This window comes from Carettochelys insculpta, chromosome 8 (genome assembly GCF_033958435.1).
Source record: "Carettochelys insculpta isolate YL-2023 chromosome 8, ASM3395843v1, whole genome shotgun sequence".
Lineage (NCBI taxonomy): Eukaryota > Metazoa > Chordata > Testudines > Carettochelyidae > Carettochelys > Carettochelys insculpta.
Window position 1 is genome coordinate 43,959,258 of NC_134144.1, and position 24,282 is coordinate 43,983,539.

General features: G+C 43.2%; 1 protein-coding gene across 15 annotated transcripts in view; it reads left to right on the top strand.

Annotated features, from left to right (window-relative positions):
* Positions 1–24,282, top strand: part of BAZ2B (bromodomain adjacent to zinc finger domain 2B) — a 394,656-nt gene that overhangs the window by 311,705 nt on the left and 58,669 nt on the right. For 11 of the 15 annotated variants that reach the window (XR_012646491.1, XM_075002079.1, XM_075002080.1 and 8 more), the window contains 8 exons: positions 771–981; positions 6,912–7,004; positions 7,125–7,186; positions 10,970–11,035; positions 12,466–12,531; positions 13,198–13,242; positions 13,494–13,526; positions 14,821–14,886. Coding sequence is in view for 14 of the 15 variants with exons in the window: in XM_075002079.1 (XP_074858180.1) it covers positions 771–981; positions 6,912–7,004; positions 7,125–7,186; positions 10,970–11,035; positions 12,466–12,531; positions 13,198–13,242; positions 13,494–13,526; positions 14,821–14,886 (642 nt within the window). In the remaining variant the exon portion in view is untranslated. The remainder of the gene's footprint in view (positions 1–770; positions 982–6,911; positions 7,005–7,124; positions 7,187–10,969; positions 11,036–12,465; positions 12,532–13,197; positions 13,243–13,493; positions 13,527–14,820; positions 14,887–24,282) is intronic. The other 4 variants (XM_075002082.1, XM_075002084.1, XM_075002091.1 and 1 more) reach the window with 1 other exon arrangement.

Here is a 24,282-nt window from a genome sequence, read left to right on the forward strand (position 1 = left end):
AAGAGTTGAATTCATTGCTTTTATTTGTTTGGGATACTGTGCAATTTCCAGCAATTTGAATTAAGGTGATAGAACAGATTATAACTATTTGAAAACTCTTGATTAGTTTTTTAAGTTTAGTTGGCTGACAAGTTAATTTTCACAGTAGATGAAAACTAAATTGTATCAACTAAAACCATAAGGTAGAAAATAGTTCATACCTTTTCAATTTGTTTATTATAAAATTGAGATATCTATCCCTCCAAAAGTAAAAAATTATAATTAGTGCTTCTGCTTTTACTGTTTTCCGTATACTATAAAAATTTCAGGAAAACTGTGTTCATTAAAATTTGGCAGGCTATATGTATACTTCATATTTACTAATGGATAAATGCAGGTCCAGTAGTTAAATCTAAAGTTCATAGGCTAAAGGAAAATCTGTTCTTCTGCCTAATCTACTTAGTAGAGGAATGGGTTATTTAGGCAAGAGAACTAGAAGCAATCCATTAGTGGAGTATATGTAATGCAGTGGTGTTTTGCTGAGTAAATTGAGCTTTGAGATCTTGTAAGTGTTAAGCAGTAAACTGTAGAACTGGTTTTGCTAATCCCATGATACCCATGCAATTATTCTGTATCTCAAATGTCATTCAAATACCTCCATGTTTTTGTGTAAATATATTTACATATATAGACATACACATTGTTGCATGTATGAGCAGATCTGTGGATGTGTGTTTTTGTTTTCTGTTCACTTTTTGTTTATAATGGATATGAAATATGTTAATTAAAAGGGCATGCAGTGGTGTCTTCTGAAAGAAGAAGAAGTCATTCCTCGCATCAGAGCTATGGAAGGTCGTAGAGGACGACCACCAAATCCAGATAGACAACGTGCAAGAGAGGAATCAAGAATGAGGCGTCGCAAAGGCCGACCTCCAAATGTTGGGAGCACTGAATTTTTAGACAACACTGATGCAAAGCTGTTAAGGAAGTTGCAAGCTCAGGGTAAGAAATCTGTTATCTTTTTCACAGCCTGAATGTAATAATGTTGAGTTTTCCTCAAAGAAAGTATTACCATGTATTTCTGTCATTGTATATCCTTTCAAGTTGCTTTTTGAAATATTGTCAGAAGTGTGACCTGGACCTCAAGTTTAAAACCAAGTAGATTTAAATGTGCTTCAAAAAGGAGGTGTTGAGAGTGTGTGTGTGTGTTTGTGTAATAAATGAATAAGCCTGGGCAATATTAACTTTATTTAGGCTTATACACTGTAATAAGAGCAGACATCTGGGTACCTCTTAACAATTTTTTATAATACATGAAGATAAATAGTCTTATATTCAACTCGAATACTCATAGCAGCGTAAGTATAAACTAAAACTAATAGACGTCATGCACAGCACTCTTATCCATTTTTTCAATTCTGACCTTTAAGTGGATATGTTTTTAAAACACTTGTTCTCATTGTGCAAATTGTTTATATCTAGAAATTTGACTAAAAATGGATTAGCATTTTTGAGCATAGAAAGCATGGAAAACATACTTCTGTTGCTATATGAAAAGCTGTGATCTCTTCTGGAATATTCAAATGTGTTTGTGTAGTGAGATAACAAGAAATTATGTCTGCTGTCTTTTGAACTGGAAACCATTGAACTGAAAATTTTTGTATGTCTGATGGTTGCCCACTGCAAACAAGAATTAAGTCAGCTGCATAAATGTAAAGATTCCTTCTACCTTTTAGTTCACTAGACCCCTATGTCACATTCAGTGGGACTATTTGTGATATAAAGTACTAACTGATATAAATAAGGCTATAAGCATCTTATCCTAAAAATGAGCATCAGGAATGTAACTTTCCACAGAAGAGTGCCTTCTGTGCTTCAAAATTGCATCATATTTTCCAAAAAAAAGTTAATAGTATATGGCTCAGAATTATTTTTCCCCTTGAATTTTATGATTGATCAGGCCTGTGTGCTGAGTGTGGACATGTGCTGTCTTTTGCTGTTGCACAAGAGTCATACTTTCCTGTCTCATTGTGAGGTTCATTGTGCCTTTTTTCCCCCGTGCCTACAAAGAGTACTACAAAACAAAGAGCCAGTCATTGGACATGACTGAAATATTCTGCCTGAACGGAGAGGACGCCTTTTTACAGATACCCATTGTAGGTAGTATTTTTTGTTTCAGCTTTTTCTGCTGCTTATATTTTTTTTAATCAATAGACCTCCTCACTGTTACGTCCCTTTGGCTGCATCTACACTAGCAAGTACTTCCAAAATAGTTTTTGAAAGGAGGGGCTCTTTCAAAAGATCCCATGAAGCATGCACAAACTAAATGTGCTCTTTCAAAAGGAATTTTGAAAGAACATGGTGGTTCTTTCGAAATGGCTCCTCCCTTCCCATTTCAGGAAGAGTGCCTTCTTCCAAAGGGCTTGTTAGAAAGAAAACTTGTGTAGATGGTCTGCGTGTTGCTCTTTCAAAATAGGGGGTCCTAATGGTGTTGGCTCCCTGGCATGCAGAGACTTCCCTGCCAGCACAAGCAGACCTCTATGGTCAGTGTGTGCAACCATGTTTGAAGATGCAGCAACCCGGATACCCTGTGGCAGGAAGCTGAGAGTGTGCTGGCAGCAGAGACGGCATGAGCTCCCACCGGCATGCCCTCCAGCAGACACCAGAACTCCCTGAGCAAATCCTGCAGCAGCATGTCCAGCATTCAGGAGCCCTCCTCCAAGGCATCCAAAGGCTCCCAGGGCACCAGCCAGGGACCAAAGAAGAGGTCCCCTTCCTGGAGCGAGGCAGAGGTCAAGGACATGCTGTCACTTTAGGGGTATAAAGAGCTGCTGCTGCACACAACCAGCTGGCACCAGAATGCAACAGCCTTCAGCTGCCTGCTGACCAGCCTGAGCTCCTGGGGCCACCCCACCTGCCCAGCAGAACAAGTGTGGAGTAAGGTGAAGGAACTGCAGCAGGGCTACAGATGGGCCCATGATGCAGCCAGGCACTCAGAAGCAGTCGCCCCCCACCTGCCCCCACTTCCAGCAGCTCAACCACCTCCTGAGGCCCAAGGAGGTGGCACTGGCGACCCACATTCTAGACACTACCAGCCCTGAGCTGGAGCCTAACAGTGGACCCAAGGAGATGCTGGAAACAGTGGCAGTCAGCAGACCCTGTCCAATGGGCACTGAGACAGAAGCCCAGAGCAATGATGGGGGTTCCTGGAGTTCCTCCCTTGAGTTCCTAGGGGGCACCCAGATAGATCTTGTGCGCCTCGAATGCCCTGGAACATGGGGAGAGGGCACCTGCCTCTGCCATAGCTGGCAGCAGGCCACTCACATGTCCGCCAGCTCCCATCTGGATATGTCATAGACAGCCCCACTCCCTCGTCCTCGACAGACGCTGCATACAGCACTCAGCACCTGCCCCTATGGGCAGCACTATGTGTGGGGCTGACCAATGCCTGTGTGTGCCCCACCTATCCGGGGAACCCCAGCCACCCGGAGGACATAGGGGATGATAGGCATGCCCCCCTGGGGCCAGGTTGCGGTACTGATGACACGTCCTCTGTCCTCTTCTGTGTCCACAATTCCACCGTTCCAGGGCTGGCTGAGCCCTGTACATAGGCTGGGGAGTCCTGCACCGAAGGGGCTGCACCCCTACCAGTGCCCATGAAGAGCCACTGCTAGGGGATGCACTGGCGCCACAGTGGAGAGGAGGAGGCTGCCGCCGCCCAGACTACTGCCCTGCAGGATGTGACTGCCATTATGTGGGACTGGCTGGAAATGGAGTGAGAGGCCTGGGATCGGGTGGTGAGCAGCCTGGACACCCTCACCCAGGCTGTGAACATCTGCTTGGCCCAGCCTCCCACTCTTTCTCTAGCCACTTCTGCAGCCACCCCCAACCCCTGCAGTTCCCATCGTGGTCCTTCACCTTGCTGCCCTGCTCCTGCCCAACCCCTCCCACCTCTTGACTTGCGCTGGCCCAGTGGCCGCTGGCCAGCGCTGACCAGGACTAGCTGGCCCCTTCCTTCTTCCCCCCACTGCTCATGTCGTCCCTGTGGCCCCTGGTGAGCCTGAGCCCTTGGGACCCCTCTCACACCCCTACTCCCCGTACTCCCGTTCCCGTCCCAACGGGGACCCCAGGGCAGTAGGGGCTCCCATGCCTGTTGCAAGTTCTCGCTCTGCACCCCAGTGGAGGAATAAGGCCTCCCACCTCCTCCTCAGGACCCCTTCCGAGTTGTGTGGCACTGACCCCCTCTCCAGGACCCGATTGTGTGTAGTTGCCCCCCCCCCCACCACTTCCTGTGTATATAGTTTATTATTCAGTTTAAACAGTTTGGATTCTTTTGGTATCATTCTAGTAAATAGTTTTTGTCACCACTCCCATGTCCCTGGTGTATGTTGGTGTGTGGGGTGTGGGGGGGGGTTATGGGGGGGAGTGGTGAGGGGTGGGTGTGCAGAGGGGAGATTAGGTGGCAGCTGCGTGTGTGTGTGGGGGGGGATGTCACAGGGGCCCCCAGGTGAAGGCCTTCCAGAGGGCCTCACAGACCCACACTCTGTCCTGCTGTGCCTGGGAGCATGGCACAGCAGCTGGCTGCTCATAATCATGGTTGGTTTCTGCAGCCCACACCTGCACAAAGGGCTCGTGCTTCACCTCCACAGTATTGTGGAGGACACAGCATGCACCCATCACATCCAGTACACTGAGGAGGCTGACCTCCAGCCTCGTGAGGAGGCAGCACAAGCGCCCCTTCAGCTACCTGAACACCCTCTTGACGGTGCTGTGAGTTCCCGTTTTGGCATTCATTAAAAAGGTCCTGGCTGGGCCTGGTCTGTCCTGTGTAGGGCAGCATCAGCCACGGGGGCATGGGTATGTGGCATGAGCCAAAATGCTGGGGGGCATGGTGGTGTCCCCAATCGGGAGCTCCCACGGGGGAGATGTATGTCCCCTCCTGCATACTGTGGCTGAGCCATGAGTTGTGGAAGATGTGGGAGTTGTGGGCTCACTCAGGCCACCCCACACAAATATCCATAAACTGCCCCATGGCATCCGTGAGGGCCTGGAGTAGCAGAGTGGTACCCCTTGGGATTTATGAAGGTGCCTGTGCTGTGCGCTGGGGCCCAGATGGTTATGTGGGTCCCATCCAGAGCCTCAAGCAGCTGGGGAAGCCCAGCTCCTCAAACCCCGTGAGGGCAATATCGAGGTCCCCAGTGTGGATAATCCGGCTAAGTAGGACTTCATTGATTGTCTGGGTGACCTGCATGGGGTGAGGGGACAACATGCCCGTGAGTATGTGGTGGGGTGCTTCATGTGTCCCCATACCCTTGTTCCTCTCCTCTTCCCCTCCCTCACCCCCAGTCTCCAATAGTCCCCCTTGACTGGGAGCCCCCTCTCCCCATGGTGGGTGGGTGCCCTGAGCATGGCTTCCCCCAGGAGGATGGCCCTGACAATAGTCCTGCCCACCCCAAACTGGTGGCTGACTGCCTGGTGGCTGTCCGGGGTGGCCAGCTTCCATATTGCAATGGCTACCCTCTTCTGCAGTGGGAGCGCAGGCCACATCCGGGTGTCATGATGCTGGAGAGCTGGGGCGAGCCAGTGATGTAGCTCCAGAAACTTCCACCTGGTCATGCAGAAGTTCTGGAGCCTGCAGTTGTCATCCTAGTCGCCCAGCAGCAGCTGGTCCAACCACTCACTGCTGGTGGGGTAGCTCCACAGGTGCCAGATGACCCGTGGGAGGGGGCACAGGTGACACCCCACAAGGGCATCCTGTACCGGGGTGGCCATCAAGGTAACTCCCTGGAGCTGCTTCTGGATGGCAGCTAGCAGCATGGCCAACAGGCTGACCACAGCCTTGAGGGGTAGGGCATTGGGGAGCTGCTGGGGGTCCATAGTGTGCACTGAAGTGGGTCCTCTGTGTGGTGAGGGTCTGTGGTGCTCTGGGCGTCAAGCCAGCCTTGGCATGTGTAGAACAAGGGTGTCAGGGAGGGGCCCTTTAAAGGAGCACTGGGCTCCAGCCCCCGGAAGGGCTTGTTGGTCATGGGACACCTTCTGCGACACTTTCTGGCCCTTCCTTTCGAAAGCACGCCCTGGAACATGTGGACGCTCCCTTTTGAGAGGACTGGCCTTTCGAAAGGGCAAATTGCAATCTTGATCTGCTTTTGGGATGTGGACACATGCTTTGAAAAGCTGATCTTTCAAAAGGTGGCTTTTGAAATTCACCTTTCAAAATTGAGCTGTAATGTAGATGCAACCAACTTGTGAGCTCTGTTGGTTTATATCCTAGTGGTGTACCCTGTAAATTTCCTACGTTTTCTTCGTGTACAGAGAGCAGCCATATACTTCTAATCTAAACTCCTTATCTTTAAGATTAAGGGAAAATAAGAAGAATGAGTAAAAGTGATGTCTCTGTGACCCAGGCTAATAATTTAACTCACTTCAGTACTATCTTACTTCACAAATAATCTCACTAAAATCGGTGGAACTATTCAATGAGTAAAAAATACTAATCAACATGAGGAGTGGCAAAATCTGGCGTTATGACAGTGTACTATGTGGCATATGCTAGCTGTACCCAGGGATTGTTCAGAAAGGGTTAGATGTTTCTATCGCATAGTGAAGAGGTGGATCAGTATTTTTATTACAATGTTACCATTTGATTGAAAGCAAATCATTTTCTTTTTTTTTTTTCAAAATTATTCATAATTTTTGTGTTGGTAGCAGAAACCATCCAAGTTCATTCGAGAAGCTGTTATAAGTATTTGTTTGTAAAAGAGATTCTGTTATAAGAATTCTGTATTTAAACATCCTCAGCATAACTATGTGCAAGACAAACTCATTGTTTTCTTTGTCTCCTCTTATTTTAAGTGAAAATGTCTGAACACATAAGTTAGATTCTTTTATGTAACATGATTCTATGATGATTATATTTCCTCTTTGTGTTACAGAAATAGCTAGGCAAGCAGCTCAAATAAAGCTTTTAAGAAAACTTCAGAAGCAGGAACAGGCTCGAGCTGCCAAAGAAGCAAAAAAACAGCAAGGTAAGTGGTAAATCTCTAAGAGATTTTGCATACTAGGAGATGAGCTTTAGGACTGTCAATATTAGGTTACTGTTCTTCAGTTATCTTCTGCTGATGTTACGCTTTTTTGTTTATTTGTAGCTATTATGGCTGCTGAAGAAAAGCGGAAGCAAAAGGAACAGATAAAGATAATGAAACAGCAGGTAAATTTTGTGTGTTCATTAAATAAGATCTGTGTTTTATTTATTTTTTAAACTCATGCTTTCAGTATATTTGGAAAGTTCCCCAGTGTACTTGTTAAAAAATTTGAATTTGTTAGTTATCTGATTTTAAAGAACACACACAGTATTTTAGCCTAAATTGTGTAGCCCTTACTTATGTTGGTGAAAATGTACCTTAAATGATCGTGGTGACTTCAGTTGTGCTACACAGTTAGTTACATGCTTAAATACTCTATGGGTCTATAAAAAATAATAGTAATAGTAATATAGTTGCTTATGTAAACATGGAAAGAGCTCAGCCAAAACTGCTAGAGAGGAAACTGTCTGCCAGTAATTTTGGATTGCTTAAGAACAATTATATCTAAGCATAGCGATGAATTGAACAATACATTGCTTGCTTTTTAAATTAAAAGTGACTGTTAAATGTTGTTGTAGCAAAGGCTCTTAACCATATAACAGCTGGAAGATTTTTCATACTTAGCCATTGATATATTAAGCTGCTTGTGGTAGCAAGTTTTTCATCATTTGACTAAATATCCCAATAAATGGAGTATTTAATGAATGGTTTTGAAGCCTGAACTTCTAAAAACCACTATGTTACTGCCCCCAAAATGTTCCTATCCTATCCTTGCCCTCACAGCAGGACCAAGCACCATCTAGATTATCGCTGACAGATATTTATCTAACCTGCTCTAAATAGCTCCAGTGACAGAGATTTCACAACCCCCCGAAGGCCATTTATTCCAGTGCTCAAACATCCTGATAGGAAGTTTTTCCTAACGTCCAACCTAAAACTGCCTTGCTTCATTTTAAGCCAAGTCCCTTCTCAGTCTTTTGTTTTACAAACTAAACAACCCTAATTCTTTCAGTTTGCTCTCATTGTCCATGTTTTCTAGACCTGTAAACCATTTTGTTTCTCTTCTCTGGCCCTTCTCCAATTTCTCCACCTTTCTTGGATTGTGGTGTCCAGAACTGGACACACTGTTTTATGCTGAGTAGTACTTTATTCTGCATGTAATCCATGGATTCAATTGGGACCACTTACGGAGTAAGATACTATTCAGCCATTATGAAAAATAGTTTCAGAATATTGGCCTTAATATCGTAGTAAACATGATGAATACAAAAAAAAAATTGAGAGATTACCTATTAAAAATAGCATTGTAAGATACTGGCAGTTGTGTGCATGAGAGTAAACCTCTTCAGTATGGGTTAGCGTAATCATTTTATTCAGATAATTACATTTAGAAATTTTATATGATAAAGGACTGTTTAATCTCGCATGTAAAACATAGTGTTTTTGTGTGTAATGACAGGCTAAGTATATAGTTAAAATAGAATTGAATTAGTAAATAAAGAAGAGGAAATGGATTTGAATTTTAGTTCACTCTTCAGCACACTAAAGGGTAAGAAGATGTTGGCTTGTATCAAGAAGATATTATGCCTGCTAGCCTATAAAACAATGAGTATATTGTTACCATATTTGTGAAATATGTATTGTAGGTCTCTTTATATGCAGAAAAATTGTTAAAATGGAAAGAGAATCAGGGTAGAGTATCAAGCTGGTAAGTGAAATTAAAGAGGGCTTGCATGTGATGAGAGCAATACAATGGTAACTTTTAAGATTTAAAGTGCTGTTGTCCCAGATTAGAGTGTATTTTATCATACTTGATCTCCTTGAAGTTAGATTAAAATGAGGGGATATAGACGTTATATGTGTAACTATGGCATGCAGAAGGTAAGAGGCCTTTTAGGGAGATTGGTGAATTGGTGGTATAACTTTTCAGTTGAGATGGTGCAAGCTGAGAGAGATTGTATTACCATTTTGCACTTGACATTAAGGCAACTCCTTTCGTAATTTTTGGAAACTGCAGGTAGGGCAGAATGGAACTGCCTGCCCATAGAACAGAGTTTCATGTACAGGGCACACTGCAACTAAGCTCTGTGACCTGCTCTCACTACCTCTTTTCCTGGTCAGTATAGAGACATTTGCAGGTAGTTGAGATGTTTGAGCTTTGGATAGACACATTTTGAAATAAATATACTTATGTTAAGAAAACTATGTGTGATTGTAGTTAATTTGATGCTTTTCACACTTCTCTTTCCTTGGTGGTAAAGGCGTGGGCCCTACCCCAGCCCCCACATTAGGCTTTTCTTGACATGTGTTCAACCTCCAACACAGAAAATGTAGTGCCTTTTAACATATTTTAAACAGTTCAAAATTCAAGAAGTTTGTAATAGAGAACGTAGAGATAGGAGAATATTGTTTTTAGTAAACTCTTCCAACCATAGGAGGCTTGGCTCTAGTACTGTGTGGGAACCATCACCAGGCCCCTGAGAGGAGATGAAGTGATTTCTCTTCATGACATGCTTAATCTCTGAAGAGTCAGAAAACTATAATAGTGAAGTAATTTCCAACAAACAGAATAGAGACTTCATGGTTCATACCATAGTCAGACTTTTCTCTCCCAGGTGCCTTGATTCAAATGCATATATGACACAGCCTGATGCAAGCTTCTTTGACATCCCTTGGAGTAAGATAAGGGATTTGCTATGCCCCATGTTCTGTGGTTCAGATATTCTCTTGTTTGTCCAGATTACAGAATGGATACACCTCGGTCCATGCACATGCTCTGCCTTTTTAGTTCATGTGCCTCATGTAGCTATTTTGAGACAATAAACCCTTAAACAGAATGCTATAAGTTTTTCAGTTGAAATACATGCTATCTCTGTTTACAAGGCACAAAGCGTAAAATACAGGAAATGTAAAATAAAACTATGGTGAGTGCATTACTATATCTGTCTAATCAAATTTTTTTCTGATTTTGGGAGCTCATTGCAGTGAACAATAAAATATAAACTTAATAATTCAAAGAGCCACTTGCAAAGTTCCTGGGCTCCCCACATGCCTCAGGCATTCACAGGCGCATTGATGTCTCTGAGAATGACCTTGAATGAAAGTGGTGTGGCCACTGGTTTGCAAATGTATGTATTTCTTTTTACTCTATAATGCATAATTCCACATACTCCTCCAAGAAATACATGTAAGGGTGTCAAAGCTCAGATTATCCATCTTGATATATTAGTTTCCAGGGGAAATAAAAAAGGTACAGCACTGAAGTGTGCATATTTCATCCAGATCAGATATGGCTATGTTAAATATTGGCTTATCCTAGGTCAGTAATTTGGGCCATGCAGTATCTCCAGAGGTACTGTGTGGTCCCAGGTAGCAAGATCAGTGGTGGTTCAAGATTGACTATGTCGCCAGCTGCCTCATGTCTGCAAGAGGGTGGTCATGATATGACAGTACTTCTGAGAAATTTAAGTTAGTTTCACCAGTAAGCACAATATGTCAGAGCACCACAGCCCCTATTTCTGTCTATGCTTACACATCACCATTACAAGCAAGGATTTAATCTGCACTGCATATTTTGCACTATTACCAGGGTGCTTCTTTTGTCTAAGTTTAAAAAAAAAAATTATTGTGGCTGCCTGATCATAAACCCCTGGCACAGCTTTCATTTTCAGTGCTTTTAGATGTGTATCAGAGTACTTTCTAATCTTAATACAGAACAACAAACACAAACTATTATAAATCAAAATAATCAACGGGAATGCATGAAAGATTCAACAGAAGTTTACATATGTATTTGCTTATTTCTTTAACAATAGTTTGGCTTTTTTCTCATCTTTTTCATTCTTATAAAAATCTTTTACATGCCTGTTGTTTAAAATGGTTTACAGATGTTTTTCCTCCCCTTGCAGGAAAAAATTAAGAGAATTCAACAAATCAGAATGGAAAAAGAACTTCGGGCTCAGCAAATTTTAGAGGTAGAACAATAAACTAGGTTGATTTTTTTAATGTGTTTATATGTTTCAAGAACATTGTAATTAAGGAAACAGTCTTATCTTCAAGTTTGTTGCAACTGGGTAAAGTAGGCTGTGTCTACACTACAAAAATAACTTAAAAGTTGCTTACTTCGAAATACAACTTCAAAGTAACCTACTTGGAAGTTGAGTGTCTACACACACCCTACTTCGAAGTTAAACTTCGAAGTAGGGCACGACTCCATTCCTGGGAATGGGGTAAGGACTTTGAAGTTGGGCTCCCTACTTCAATGTTAACTTCAAAGTAAGGGAAAAAGTGTGTAGACTCTCTGCTGGCTACTTCAAAGTAGTGCCTGCTTCGAAATTAGTTCCTAGTCTAGATGCATGCGTAAAGTCTGCTTAAGGGATTCCAGAGTATTGATTCAAATTAACTGTGTCCCTATTTCAGCAATTCTAAGAATACTGATCCATAGTTTAGACTATGGTCCCAGTCCTGCAACTGCTTACACATACGCTTAACTTAAACACAACTGTCTCATTGACTACAAAAGAAATGTTCATGCTTAACATTAAGCAATTAGGTATTTGCAGAATTGGGTAGTAAAATAGCATTACAATCTACTTTATATGGAATTTAGTTCTTTACTGTGGAATGGATTTAAAACTTTGTTTTAAAAGTTAAATAGCATTATCAAAGAAGAAAAAGACTTAACATTTGGCCTCAAAGTTGATGTTTGAACAGCATGATTCCGATCTTCAAAAATGTGCATGATCTATTTTTAACAGGCATAAGCTTCCATATTGTAAATGGTTGCTTCATATAAAGTATCCATGTCACATACAACTAAATTAAAGGAATTTATATTTAAGATTTCTGTTTCAGATCTCCATTGATGATCTGTCTGACAAAAGTTTTCTTTTTGGTGTCCATTGTTTTATACTAGAACTGATGTTGTTATAAAGTAAACGGAAGGGAGTACTATTCCTAAAATATGTTGCTGCGGAGTCCTTACATTGGCTTCAACTGAACATTTTCAGTTATGTCAAATATGTATTTTAAAATGGAAAAAGTAATAAACCATTGATTACTATAGCTTGTACATAATTATTAGAATTTTAATCTTTCTAATAATACTTTTAAAATAACTATTTTCCCATGTACTATGTACTTTAGGTACAAAATGACTTATCCAAGTAAACTAAATCTTGAATGTGACTTCATCAGTCTGACTTGATTTAAAAAAAAAAAAAGGAAAATTGTGAATTTACTGATAATGCAAAGTGTATTGGGGAAGAAATTTGTTATAATGTGCATATAATATATGGTATTGTTTTGCACCTTGTGAAGCATGTAGTTTTATTTCTAGTCTGATATTATTTTCAAGGTTTAGTGGTGCTGTTGCATGACCTTGAGACCTGTTTTGCATGCACAGGCTAAAAAGAAAAAGAAGGAAGAAGCAGCAAATGCCAAATTATTGGAAGCCGAGAAACGAATAAAGGTTAGTTTAGAGGAGCATCAGAGTTTTTATTTTCCAAAAATAAAAACTGTGTGATTGTGAATACTAATTGTGAATTAACATGAGAACTGTAGTTATTTCAGGATCTTTTTGAAAAGATACTACATTTGTAATGGAAATGTAGAGTAAGAACTGTGCATGTATGCACACAGGTGTACATATACATATATATATGTGCGTGCATGCACGCACCCATCTCTCTATCTGTAAAATAAATAGAAGTGTCAGTAGGGATTATCTGTATTTTATGCTTCACTTTAGCAGTTTGAGACATGCTTACAAAATCCTGATAAATAACATCGCATTCAGCGTCTCTTCTGTTTTATATTGAGTCTAATGAAAAACCCTGTTGCTGCTTGTGTAACACTGTGATCAGATATCCCATTTATCCCTATCATTGCTGAAAAACTTCCTTGCTGTATTTGGAAATTGTTCACTCTCAGTGCAGCCAAATATTTTTGGCATCTCTTGATGCTCAGTTCAGTAGATATGGTAACATAAACTGTTCCTGTATTATGCAGTGTTTGAAAATACAGAAGTAAAGAGAACCCAAGAATGCAGATTTTTACTTTTTTAGTATGGCCCAAAATTGCATCTTATGACTAAATATTTGTTAAGTAATTGACGCTTTTTGCTCTTATGTTTAAGGAAAAAGAGATGCGAAGGCAACAGGCTGTTCTTCTGAAGCATCAGGTGGGTTTGCGTACAATTGTCAGAACAGTAGCAAATTCTCACTTTTAAGTGCTGTTTAAGCTAGTTGTGGGGGGAAAGTCTTCAAAATATTTTTTATAAAAATTTCTGATTTTGATCCCAGCATAAGTTTTTCTTTCATCTTACGGTTTAGTGCTCTGTTTTGGTATTGGGGTCTCTCTGTGGGGGGTTATAAAGTGGTTTGTGACTTTGTGATTTCTGTTTCATAATGTTGTGCCAACTCTTTCTACCAGGAGTTGGAGAGGCATAGACTAGATATGGTATGGGTATGTTTATTTTTGTACATCTAACACCGCATTGTGATTTGGTTGTGATATGGTTGTCATAGCAATGCATAAAATGTAGCACTGGCTGCTGTCATATTACATACTGCTGCATGGCTTTACAGCACAGTGCATTGCATACATCTGCTTGTCTTGTCTATTAAAGAAAAAAGTGTGATTTGTCTTGGACATGTTATAAATTGAAGTCTGCGATCCATTTATGAGGCTGTTGACTGGAAATCTACATTAGTGATGTCACAACATGAGTTGGACCATTATGTAACATTAGTGATGAGTTTATGCAAAATTTGTATTTTACCTTTAATAGGAAATAACTGTGCAAATTTTTTACAAGTCTTATGCTACTTGTTGGGATTTAGTATAGAGCTTTTAGTATAGTTTTGAATTAGAACACTGTACAAACTGGGACCATCATCGTCCACCAGATTTGTACATTGGTAAACATGTTAGTTTTCAATAAACGATAAATATATTAATCTAAAAATGAAACTAGGGATGAAATCCTGGCTTCACAGAAGTAAATAACAAGCTCCCATTGATTTCAGTGGGGCCTGGATTTTATTTTAGAACTTAAAAGTTGAAGTACCTTACCTGCTTTTTTTTCTATAGAACCATCATACATGTTCCATTTAACTTTTTTAACATTAGGGCACAGCTTTTGTGGCTTTACATTGAAGTACAGGCATCAGTAAACAGAAATATCTCATTCTATTCATGTTTGTGTATGAACAATGGCTAGTGTAAGTAAAACTGGTCAACAGATAAAAGTTCAGGAGACTTATTTGTTGGTGGCATATTGGATTCCAGCAAGATTTTACTTAAAGTAAACATGAAGTTAAAAATTATTTCAAAATGTAACCTGTTCCTGTCTTTTTAAATTATCAGAAATACAGCCTTCTTATTAATTGGCTACTCACTTAGTAATTGCAAGCTTCCTAATAGCAGATGTAAGGTAACTGACCTGTTCCAGCCAACCATTATGCTTTTTGTTCTGCCAGCTTATGAAGGAGCATCACAACTGACCATAAGTAAAGCTGTATGCTTTCTGTTTTACACTGTCTCCATGTTCATTGCTTTACCTTTTTGCTTTTGATTGTTCTTGTATTTGCTTTCTAAACCTGAACTAAAACATGCACAGACTTGGCCATTCTTGTCCTATATATAGTACTGTTACTTGTCTATTAATGCTAAACTTGTTCTGAGTTTTTAAAATAAAAAATATATATATATTTGTAACTGTGGTTGAGTCTTGTTCTAATTTTATCTGATTTAATAGGAACGAGAGAGGAGAAGGCAGCATATGATGCTCATGAGAGCCATGGAAGCACGTAAAAAAGCAGAAGTAAGTATTATTCAGCTCTGAAAAAGTGTTCAGTTTCCTTCTTAATATTTTGACTGTTATCTACCTGCATTCATAGAACAGCTGCAAAAAAATAATGCATCAAGAAAGTAGCTGACTTGTGAGTTATAAATTACTTTTGCGTCACAAAATATTTTTGTGTAGGTCATTTCAGACTTCAAAGCTATCTAGCAAATGTGACTCCCACCCGCAGCTCACAGTTTTTGTGTGTTTGTGTGTATGACTTTAAATGGTTTAAAGTCTGTTTGTACTGTCCAGAGCAAGGCATAAAGTTGGACATATGCTGCACAGATTTCCCCAGACTGTACGATTGTAAAAATATGCTTGTTGTTCCAGTCATGGGTTTTTCAGGCTTTTAGCTATACTTTGAAAAAGTTTTGTATTAGAAAACATGTATACGAACATGTTTTAATTAACACGTTGTCATAGATGTTAAGTGATGTTTAGAAGTGTGTTTATTAAAACATATTAGCTAACACAGCTCTTCCAGAATAAATGAAGCTTCAAAGATTGCTGATTGTGCCAAATTATATGTTGTTTTTGTGAGGTGGAGGAGATCTGAAAATGTAAAAATAAAAAATTACAACACTTCCTGCTGAAAACTATGCTATACTCAACCCTTTTAACTTTCTGTAGCGAGTAATGATTTTCAGAAAACCCAACAAGTATATCTATGACGATTCTTTAGGTCCTTACATTTTGGGTTTTTAAAGAGGGCCAGGTCTCACAGATTCAACTCCTGTAGTCAGTCTTGTACATAACTGTGTGCTCCAAAACACAGCATCTATTAATGCTGCAGCCTCACTGAATTTTAGGCTTTTAACTTACTCAGCAAATGGAAAACATAATTAGCTGTTAGAAAAGGCATTTTCATTCTCAAAAAATTGTGAAAAAAATGTGAAGATGAAATACAAGTTCTGTACTGACAATACCCCCAAGACAGACAAAAGGTCGCAAATGTGTTGGTGTCATAGAACCATAGAAATGCAGGGCCAGAATGGGCCTTAAGAGGCCATCAATTTCGGTCCTGTGTTCCGAGTCCGGACCACTACCATCCCTGACAGACGTTTGTCCTACCTTAGAGTAATTTATACCATGCACCATGTGTAAACATTTTGACACACTTTACTCTAGAATCAAACTATCAGATTTGTTTTTTCTTCTGGCCTAGTAAACGTTTTTGATAAGGGGGGTGGAAGTAAAATGAAAATGTTCTGTTTTCACATAGAAAAATAATGTGACATTTTGTAGACACTTGTCTTTTAAATCTTCAGACATTTTTTCTATTGCAAAAACTTTTTCAAGATGTTGACAATATTGATTTGAGGAAAGCTCCTCAGCATATATAATGATTATATATGATTATATCATATTTGATTATATCAGATATATGTCATAATCTGATTTGTATTAGCTTGGTTTTCCATAAAGTTTTCCAGCGGTTATTGCTTACTATGAAACAAAGGCCCTGCTTTTAATAAGATTTGTTGTGCCTAAAAGTCTTTGCAAAATCATTGTTAAAATTGTTTCCAACCTAAAGTAAAGTAGTATCTATTATCTATCTAAAGCATTTTTTGCTTCACTATACTTTGCGAGGAGGTGGTCCTACATCTTCACCATTATAGGCCATGTGAGCACAAGATCTGAAGTTCATGAGTCACACATGCAACTTTTGTCTTGTAAGACCATGTAAGACTAGATGAGGTTAATGGTATGTAAAGATTACATTATGAGCCCTAGAAGCTTTGGTACTAATACCGTTTGTGGATATAAAAGATGTGTAACAGAGCAGCTTTCTTATACAATGAAAAGTTTTATTAATGCTGTTTTTGGCAAGGTAAGGAATGGGGGTGCGGGAATATATAGACCTACTTCCTCAAAAGCGCCATGAAAAATTCATTAAAAAAACCTCTGATAATTAAAAAAATCTGATCGCTAAATAGTGTGGATACAAATAGAAAAAGTTAAAGATGAAAAGGAGACATTCAGTTCTATTGACCTAATGCTAGTTTTATTCTCACTAGTAATGGGAGGTCTGGGGCAAGGTTTTTCTTTTACCACAATATCCAGATCAGTCTCAGTGTTGGTGGTAGTGAGTAAAGGACGTGCACCCAATGTTTCATTTCCCAGTTGGTTTTGGGTCTTGGATTTCACTTGTTTCATCACAGAAGTTGTACATTCACATATATAAGTACTACTGAAAATTGAATGTCTCTTAAATGCAAAATCTCTGAGCTTGGGGAAATGCTCCTTGCAGACCAGTTTCCAGAAACTATCCTGACCATTGTTTGTTTGTTTGTTTGTTTTTTGCTTTTTTTCTTTTTTTTTCTTTTTTGATTTGTTTTTTTGTTAGCAGCAGTGGGTCAGATTATAATTCACGCAATTCAGTATAAAGAACTGGTGACTGTGTCTCCACTGTAGCTTCCATTGGATTGTTAAATAAGTGGAGACTGGGCTTCAGTTTGTCAAAGTCTGCAAATCTCTTGTCAAACTCGCCAGATAGTTTATTTTTTTTCTGGAAAGCTTGAAAAGTCAGCCTTGATATCATCTGTCAGTTCATGAAAAGAAGCAAAGTGTGCAAGATCATTCTTCCTTGAACACATACTGGATACAGTAAACTCTTTCATATCCAGCATTCTATTATCCAGAACTCTCAAATAACTGGCATTTTAAACATAAGTATATTTTAGATATTTCTGTAAGTACAGTATAGTGAAAGTAAATACAAATAAATACAGCAAGAACAGTGTAAGTTTACAATGTACAATACTACTGTTGCTGGTAAATAAAGTACTCTGCATACATTTTTGTTTATTTCTTAATAGCTACTCCTGTTTTTCTTTCGTGTTGTGCATCGCTAGGTATAACTCTCTATTATGCAGAATATTTGAATATCCAGCAACCTCCCGGTCCCAGAGCTGCCGGACAAGAAAGAGTTTACTGTAGTTGCAGCTTCTTGTGGAAAGCTCCAATGTATCCAGCTAGCTGGGAAGCGTTCTGTTGCCTACCTTGTAAGCTCAGGTTCAGTGCATTCAAGTGAGTGGTCGTGTCTATCAGGAATGCTAGGGAGCGAAGAAAATCCTGACCCTGCAGTTGATTTGGATATTCATGTGTGTTGCCAAGTTGTTCATTCTGAAGAAAGGAAAGGATTTCTTTTCAAAGAGCAAATTAATTTTGAAGAGTCTTCCCAGCACTCAGCCAACAGATATTTGGGTACAGTGATAGGTCACTAAATTCTGCATTCAGATCTTCCAGGAAAGACATGAATTTCCTATGTCTCTGTAATTTGTTGCCAACTCTAATTAAGTTCAGTATGCTAATACCATTGTGCATGACATCATTCGTTTGTAATAGCTTGCCACACAATGGCTGTAGCCACGCTACCTCTCCCTTTTGGAAGGGACATGTTAATGAGGGGGTTCGGAAGATGCGGATAAGGCTCTGACATGAATGTGCAGCACCTCATTAGCATAATGGCAGCTGAGCACAATTTGAAAGTGTCGCTTTTGGAATGCATGGCACGCTTGGAGCCGGAGGCCTTTCAAATGGACCCCCTGACTTTGAAAGACCTTTCTTCCTAAAACCAAATGGGAAGAAGAGGCTTTCGAAATCAGGGGGTCCTTTCGAAAGGCCACCCGCTACACAGGTGGCATTCATTCTGAAAGCAGCACTTTCGAATCATGCTTAGCTGCCATTGTGCTAATGAGGTGTTGCATATTCATGTCAGTGCTTCATTAGCATCTTCTGAACTCCTTCATTAACATGCGCCTTCCAAAAGGAAGGGGTAGGGTTGCCACAGCCAATATTTTGTGTGTTTTGTCTCATAATACCTCCCAGTTCTTTAATCAGAGCAATGGATTGAAAGCACTCATGACATAACGACTTCCCAATATTTTCAAGAAACAGAAATTCTTCTTCGAGTGGTCCCCGTGGGTCCTCCGCAGTAGGAGTCGGGCTCGCCCGGCACCGCAGATAGGAATTCTTCTGGCAGTTTCCATTGGATCGCGCATGCGCTGATGCGCGCCGCTCCCTTGCACGTCCTCGGTCATGTGCGCAATCCGGTCCCCGCCAGTTCCTTCTCAGCCGCCATCGGCTGCAGACGGAATCCGCTCCGGCTAAAGCCTGAGACAGATAAGATAGTTGTTTTATTTGTTAGTTCATTGTTTGTCACTATTATACAAAAAAAAAAAAAAAAGAGAAGAGCATATTAAATAGTAGAGAGAAGAGGAACGAAGGTGAGAGGGGCAGACAAAGAAGGCTGTTAAGCCGTCCGCTGCCCTGAAAGCCGTGAATGTTATTTTGGGTTGTAGAACGCACTGATTAGCGGCTAAGTACCCTATTAACAGTAAAGACTCACTGCGATGGCTTCCTTGGGGTTTAAGAAGTGTGAGTCATGCCGCGAGGCTATGCCTGCCTCCGATGGGCATAGTGAATGCATTCGCTGCCTGGGGGAGTCTCATGTTACCCAGAAGTGTTCGCACTGCACTAAGCTTACAGCCAGGGCCAGGAAGGACAGAGAAATGAGGCTCAAAATGATCCTGTTTGATAAGGCCCTCCAGGCTGAGCCGCCGGAGAAGCCTCACACAGAAGGGCCCTTGGGGTCGCATAAAAGGAAGGCAGCCTCTTTGACCCCCTCTGTGCAGAAGAGGAGGAAACTCTCCCCAGCTCGATCCTTGCCAGCGGTCCCAGCAAGCAGGACAAGTGGAACGCAGAGCCCCCAGCCGCGAGCTGATGAAAGCGGCAGCGCAGTAGCGCACGTGGGCGAGGCCAGGCCTCCGACTATACAGTAGGCAGCACGGAAGGCACCGCAAGCGCCAGCGCGGCAAGCACCAGAATCGGCAGCACTGTGGCACCGGCTCCCACGGCGCCGACAGCGCAGGGGCACCCAGCACAGGGCCTACCGGCGCCGGAGGAAGCTACCCGCGCGGCACCGCTGTTGATGGGGCCGAGTGCGGCGCCAACAACGGGGCCGAGATCCCCGGCATGGGAGGGGGCGGTGCCCACCCTGCAGGGGAGGGGCAAGCCTAGAGCTAAAACCCAGCACCTCAGTCCATCTCCAGGCAGGGCTGTGATGCCCTTATCACCCAGCCCTCCTCCTGAGATATACATGCGGCACTGCCGGGCGGCAACTCCACCAGCTTATTTCGGGCCTCCCTCTCCGTTCCTCCAACCAATTTCGCCATGGCTCAGGCCACCTTCACCATTTTTGGGCATGGATCCCCTTGAGTACTATCACAAACCAGCTTCACCTCTATCAATGTCGTCACGGAGATCCCGCTCTCCCAGACATCATGGGTACACTCCCTGATCATGGTCCAGGTCTCCATCACTGGGCCCTTGCCCATGTTGCTATGGTCGTCCTCATCATGCTGAACACAGGCACCGCAGGTCCAGATCCAGGGGCAGGTCTTCTCCCACTACTTGTCAATACTCCCGTGTACACTCTCGCTCTGGAACAGGAACACAGTTGTCCCAGGGGGACTTAGGTCCAGAGTCCAGAGACTTCCCTTCACAGCCCACCAGGGAGCAAGTATATCAGCGAACTCGGGAGCCAGAGGACTTGGGGGAGGCTTACCCCAGCGGTTCCTCCTCATCCTCCCCAGATGAGGCCATTGCACTTGGGGATGTCTCCCCTCCGGATGACCTTAAACAATTCCAGGAGCTGTTCAAAAGAGTAGCATTCACGCAGGACATTCAAATAGCAGAGGTGCAGGAGAAGCACCATAAACTCCTGAAAAATTTGAGACCCCTGGCTTCATCTAAAATCACTATCCCGCTGGATGAAGCCATTATGGAGTCAGCCACTAACATATGGCAGACTCCGGCCTCTCTCCCGCCTACGAACAAAAGAGCAGATAAGAAGTACTTCGTCCCAGCCAAGGGCATGGAGTTCCTGTTTAGCCACGCACAACCCAATTCTTTGGTGGTCGAATTGTCCCAGCAGAGGTCGAAGACGTCTCAGTACAAATCAGGGGGGTCGGATAAAGATGCTAAGAAATTAGAGCTGTTCGGCAGGAAGGTCTACTCCTCCTCTACCCTATTGTTGAGAATGGCAAACTACGCGGCACACCTATCAAACCATAAATTTGACAATTACTCTAGACTCACGCCTCTCATGGATTCACTTCCGGAGGACAAGAAGCCAGTGTTAAAGGCAATTGTCCAAGAGGGCTACGCAGCATCGCGAACGGGAGTTCAGATTGCCCTGGATGTGGCAGACACAGCGGCATGTTCAACAGCTGCAGCAGTGGTAATGCGTAGGGAATCCTGGCTCCAGATGTCCGGTATCCCCAGAGATCTATAGGCGAAGATCGTGGATCTTCCTTTTGACAAGCAAAAGCTGTTTGCAGACTCAACCGACTCGGTCCTCCACTCTAGCAAAGACTCGAGGGCCACACTTAAGACCTTGGGTATCTATACTCCCCCATACAAGAAAAAGAAATTCTATCCTCAGCAAAAACGCTACGCTTACCAACCACAGCGCGCACAATAACAGCGAGGCTATGACCAAGGGCATCATCAACAGCAGCAGCAGTACAGGGCCCCCAGGCGACGTTCTCAACAAAGCCGTACACCCTCGGGGCAAGCCCAGAGGCAGCAAGTTTGATGGGTATGTCGAGGACTGCACTATCAACACCATCGCTCAATGCCATTCTCATCTCATGTTCCATCATCGCCTCAAACCGTTCCACTCCCAATGGCAAAAGATCACAACAGACAAATGGGTGCTAGAAATTATAGCCACGGGTTACACAATCTTCTTCCAGTCACTTCCACCGACAAAATCTCCCACCCGGCCTCTTCTCAGGGACGCTGCCCACGAGGTGAGGCTGAAGCAGGAGGTAGATCACCTCATGTTCATAGGGGTGGTGGAAGGAGTGCCAAAACAATTCCAAGGGAAAGGTTTTTACTCCAGCTACTTCCTAACAGAGAAGAAAACAGGAGGCTGGAGGCTGATTTTGGATCTGCGGGGCCTCAACTGTTACTTGTGCAAGCAGCGCTTTCAGATGATTACAGTTGCCTCCATACTTATGGCACTGGACGATGGAGACTGGTTTGCAGCCCTTGACTTACAAGACGCTTACTTTCATATAACAATCCACCTGGCACACACACACTTCCTCCGCTTCACGGTCGGCGGGGAACATTTTCAATACAGAGTTCTTCCGTTCGGCCTATCATTGGCACCCAGAGTCTTTACCAAAACCCTGGCAGTGGTATCAGCCTACCTGCACAGGCAGGGGGTGTTTGTTTTTCCATATCTGGATGACTGCCTACTGAAAGGGGCCTCAAAGGCAGAGGTCCTACGCATGATATGCGTCACCGCGAACACGTTTACTTCACTGGGCCTAGTTATCAACCTCGCAAAGTCAAAGACCGAACCCACGCAAGATATAGAGTTCATAGGGGCACGCATAAACTCTATCGCATCAAGAGTATACCTGCCCGACACCCGCTTCCGCACCATCAACTCCTTGGTGCAAGTCATGACGTACAGCCCTGTGGTGCTGGTCCTAACATGCCTGCAACTGTTGGGGCACATGGTGGCAGCTACGTTTGTGGTACAGAATGCCAGGTTACACATGCGAAGCCTGCAGCATTGGCTGGCGAGTGTTTACAAACCGGCATCCCATACTGTCCGCAGGGTAGTGTCGCCCACGACGGAGGTGCAGAGATCGCTAGCATGGTGGGAAAATCCCAAGAACCTGCTAGTGGGGGTGCCCTTCCACCAACCACAAATTTCTTTTTTTCTTACAACCGACGCCTCCCACATAGGATGGGGAGCGCATGTTGGCAGCAAGGTGGCGCAAGGGCTATGGTCCCCTGCGGAACAGACATTGCTCATAAACATACTGGAGCTCAGAGCAGTGTTCAATGCGTGCAGACATTTTCGGAAATACCTGCACGGCAAAGTAGTCGGGATCAATACCGACAATACCTCCACTATGTTCTACATCAATCGACAAGGAGGGGCACAATCCCGTGTGTTATGCGCGGAAGCAGTCCGATTGTGGAATTGGTGCATCGCCAACAACATAACGTTGAAAGCCTCGTACTTGCCGGGCGCCCACAACTTGAAGGCAGATCAACTGAGCAGGCGCTTCACACTCACGCACGAATGGCAGATCCGCTCCAACCTGCTACAGCGCATATTTCGTGCATGGGGGTTTCCCCAAGTCGATTTGTTTGCCACCCAGTACAACAAGAAGTGTCCCCAGTACTGCTCCAGAGCAGGAATAGGGCGGGGGTCCCTGGGGGGCGCATTCATGATTTCATGGAAGGGCCCTCTACTCTACGTGTTTCCCCCCACAACGCTTATCCACAAGGTTCTGCAGAATGCCAGAAGGGAGAGAGCTCGCATGATACTCATAGCTCCAACTTGGGACCGACAACAATGGTTTCCCTTGCTTCCGCACATGTCGGATTGTCCACCACTCCCCCTACCGGTGGCACCGGACTTACTCACGCAGGCTCAGGGTTCCATAGTGTACCCGCACCCTCAGGGACTACGCCTACAAGCATGGTTAATCCATGGCTCAGCTCCTTAGAGAGCACATGTACGCAGGGAGTATGGTAAGTCTTGGAGTGCAGCCGAAGGACCTCCACCAGGAGGACTTACGAACAGAAATGGACACGCTTTACAGCCTGGTGTTCTGCCAAACAGTTAGCTCCCCTTGACGTTCCTATAACTGTAATACTAGAATACCTATTGGACCTCAAACGAGACGGGCTTTCTCTATCCTCGCTAAAGGTCCACCTCTCCGCTATATCAGCTTTTCGACACAAAGAGGAAGGGCCCACCGTATTCGCCCACCCTATCGTCACAAGGTTCTTGAAGGGGCTGGTAAACCTGTACCCCCCTCGAAAACCGCTACCGCCGTCGTGGAGTTTGTACTTGGTGCTCAGCGCGCTATCGGGACCACTCTTCAAACCATTAGCCACGGTACCCCTCTGACTCTTTACCATGAAAACAACCTTCCTTCTTGCGATTACGTCAGCCCGCAGGGTGAGCGAGCTCGCAGCAGTGATGGCAACGCCGCCCTGCACAGTATTCTGAAAGGAGGTGGTAATCTTACGTTTACACCCAGCCTTCGTTCCAAAAGTTTCCTCGGAGTTCCATCTTAACGAACCAATAGTATTACCCTCGTTTTACCCGAAGCCTCACAGCTCCAGCAAGGAGGAGCGCCCACATCTCCTAGATGTGAGAAGGGCATTGGTCTTTTACATAGACAGAGCTAAGTCCTTCCGGAAAACAGAGAGGCTTCTGGTGTCTCTCGCTCCCAGGTCAAAAGGGGAAGGCCTCTCTCTTCCCAGAGAATTTCAAAGCACATTGTGTCCTGTATAAAACTGTGCTACGAGCTTTGAAAGACCCCTTTG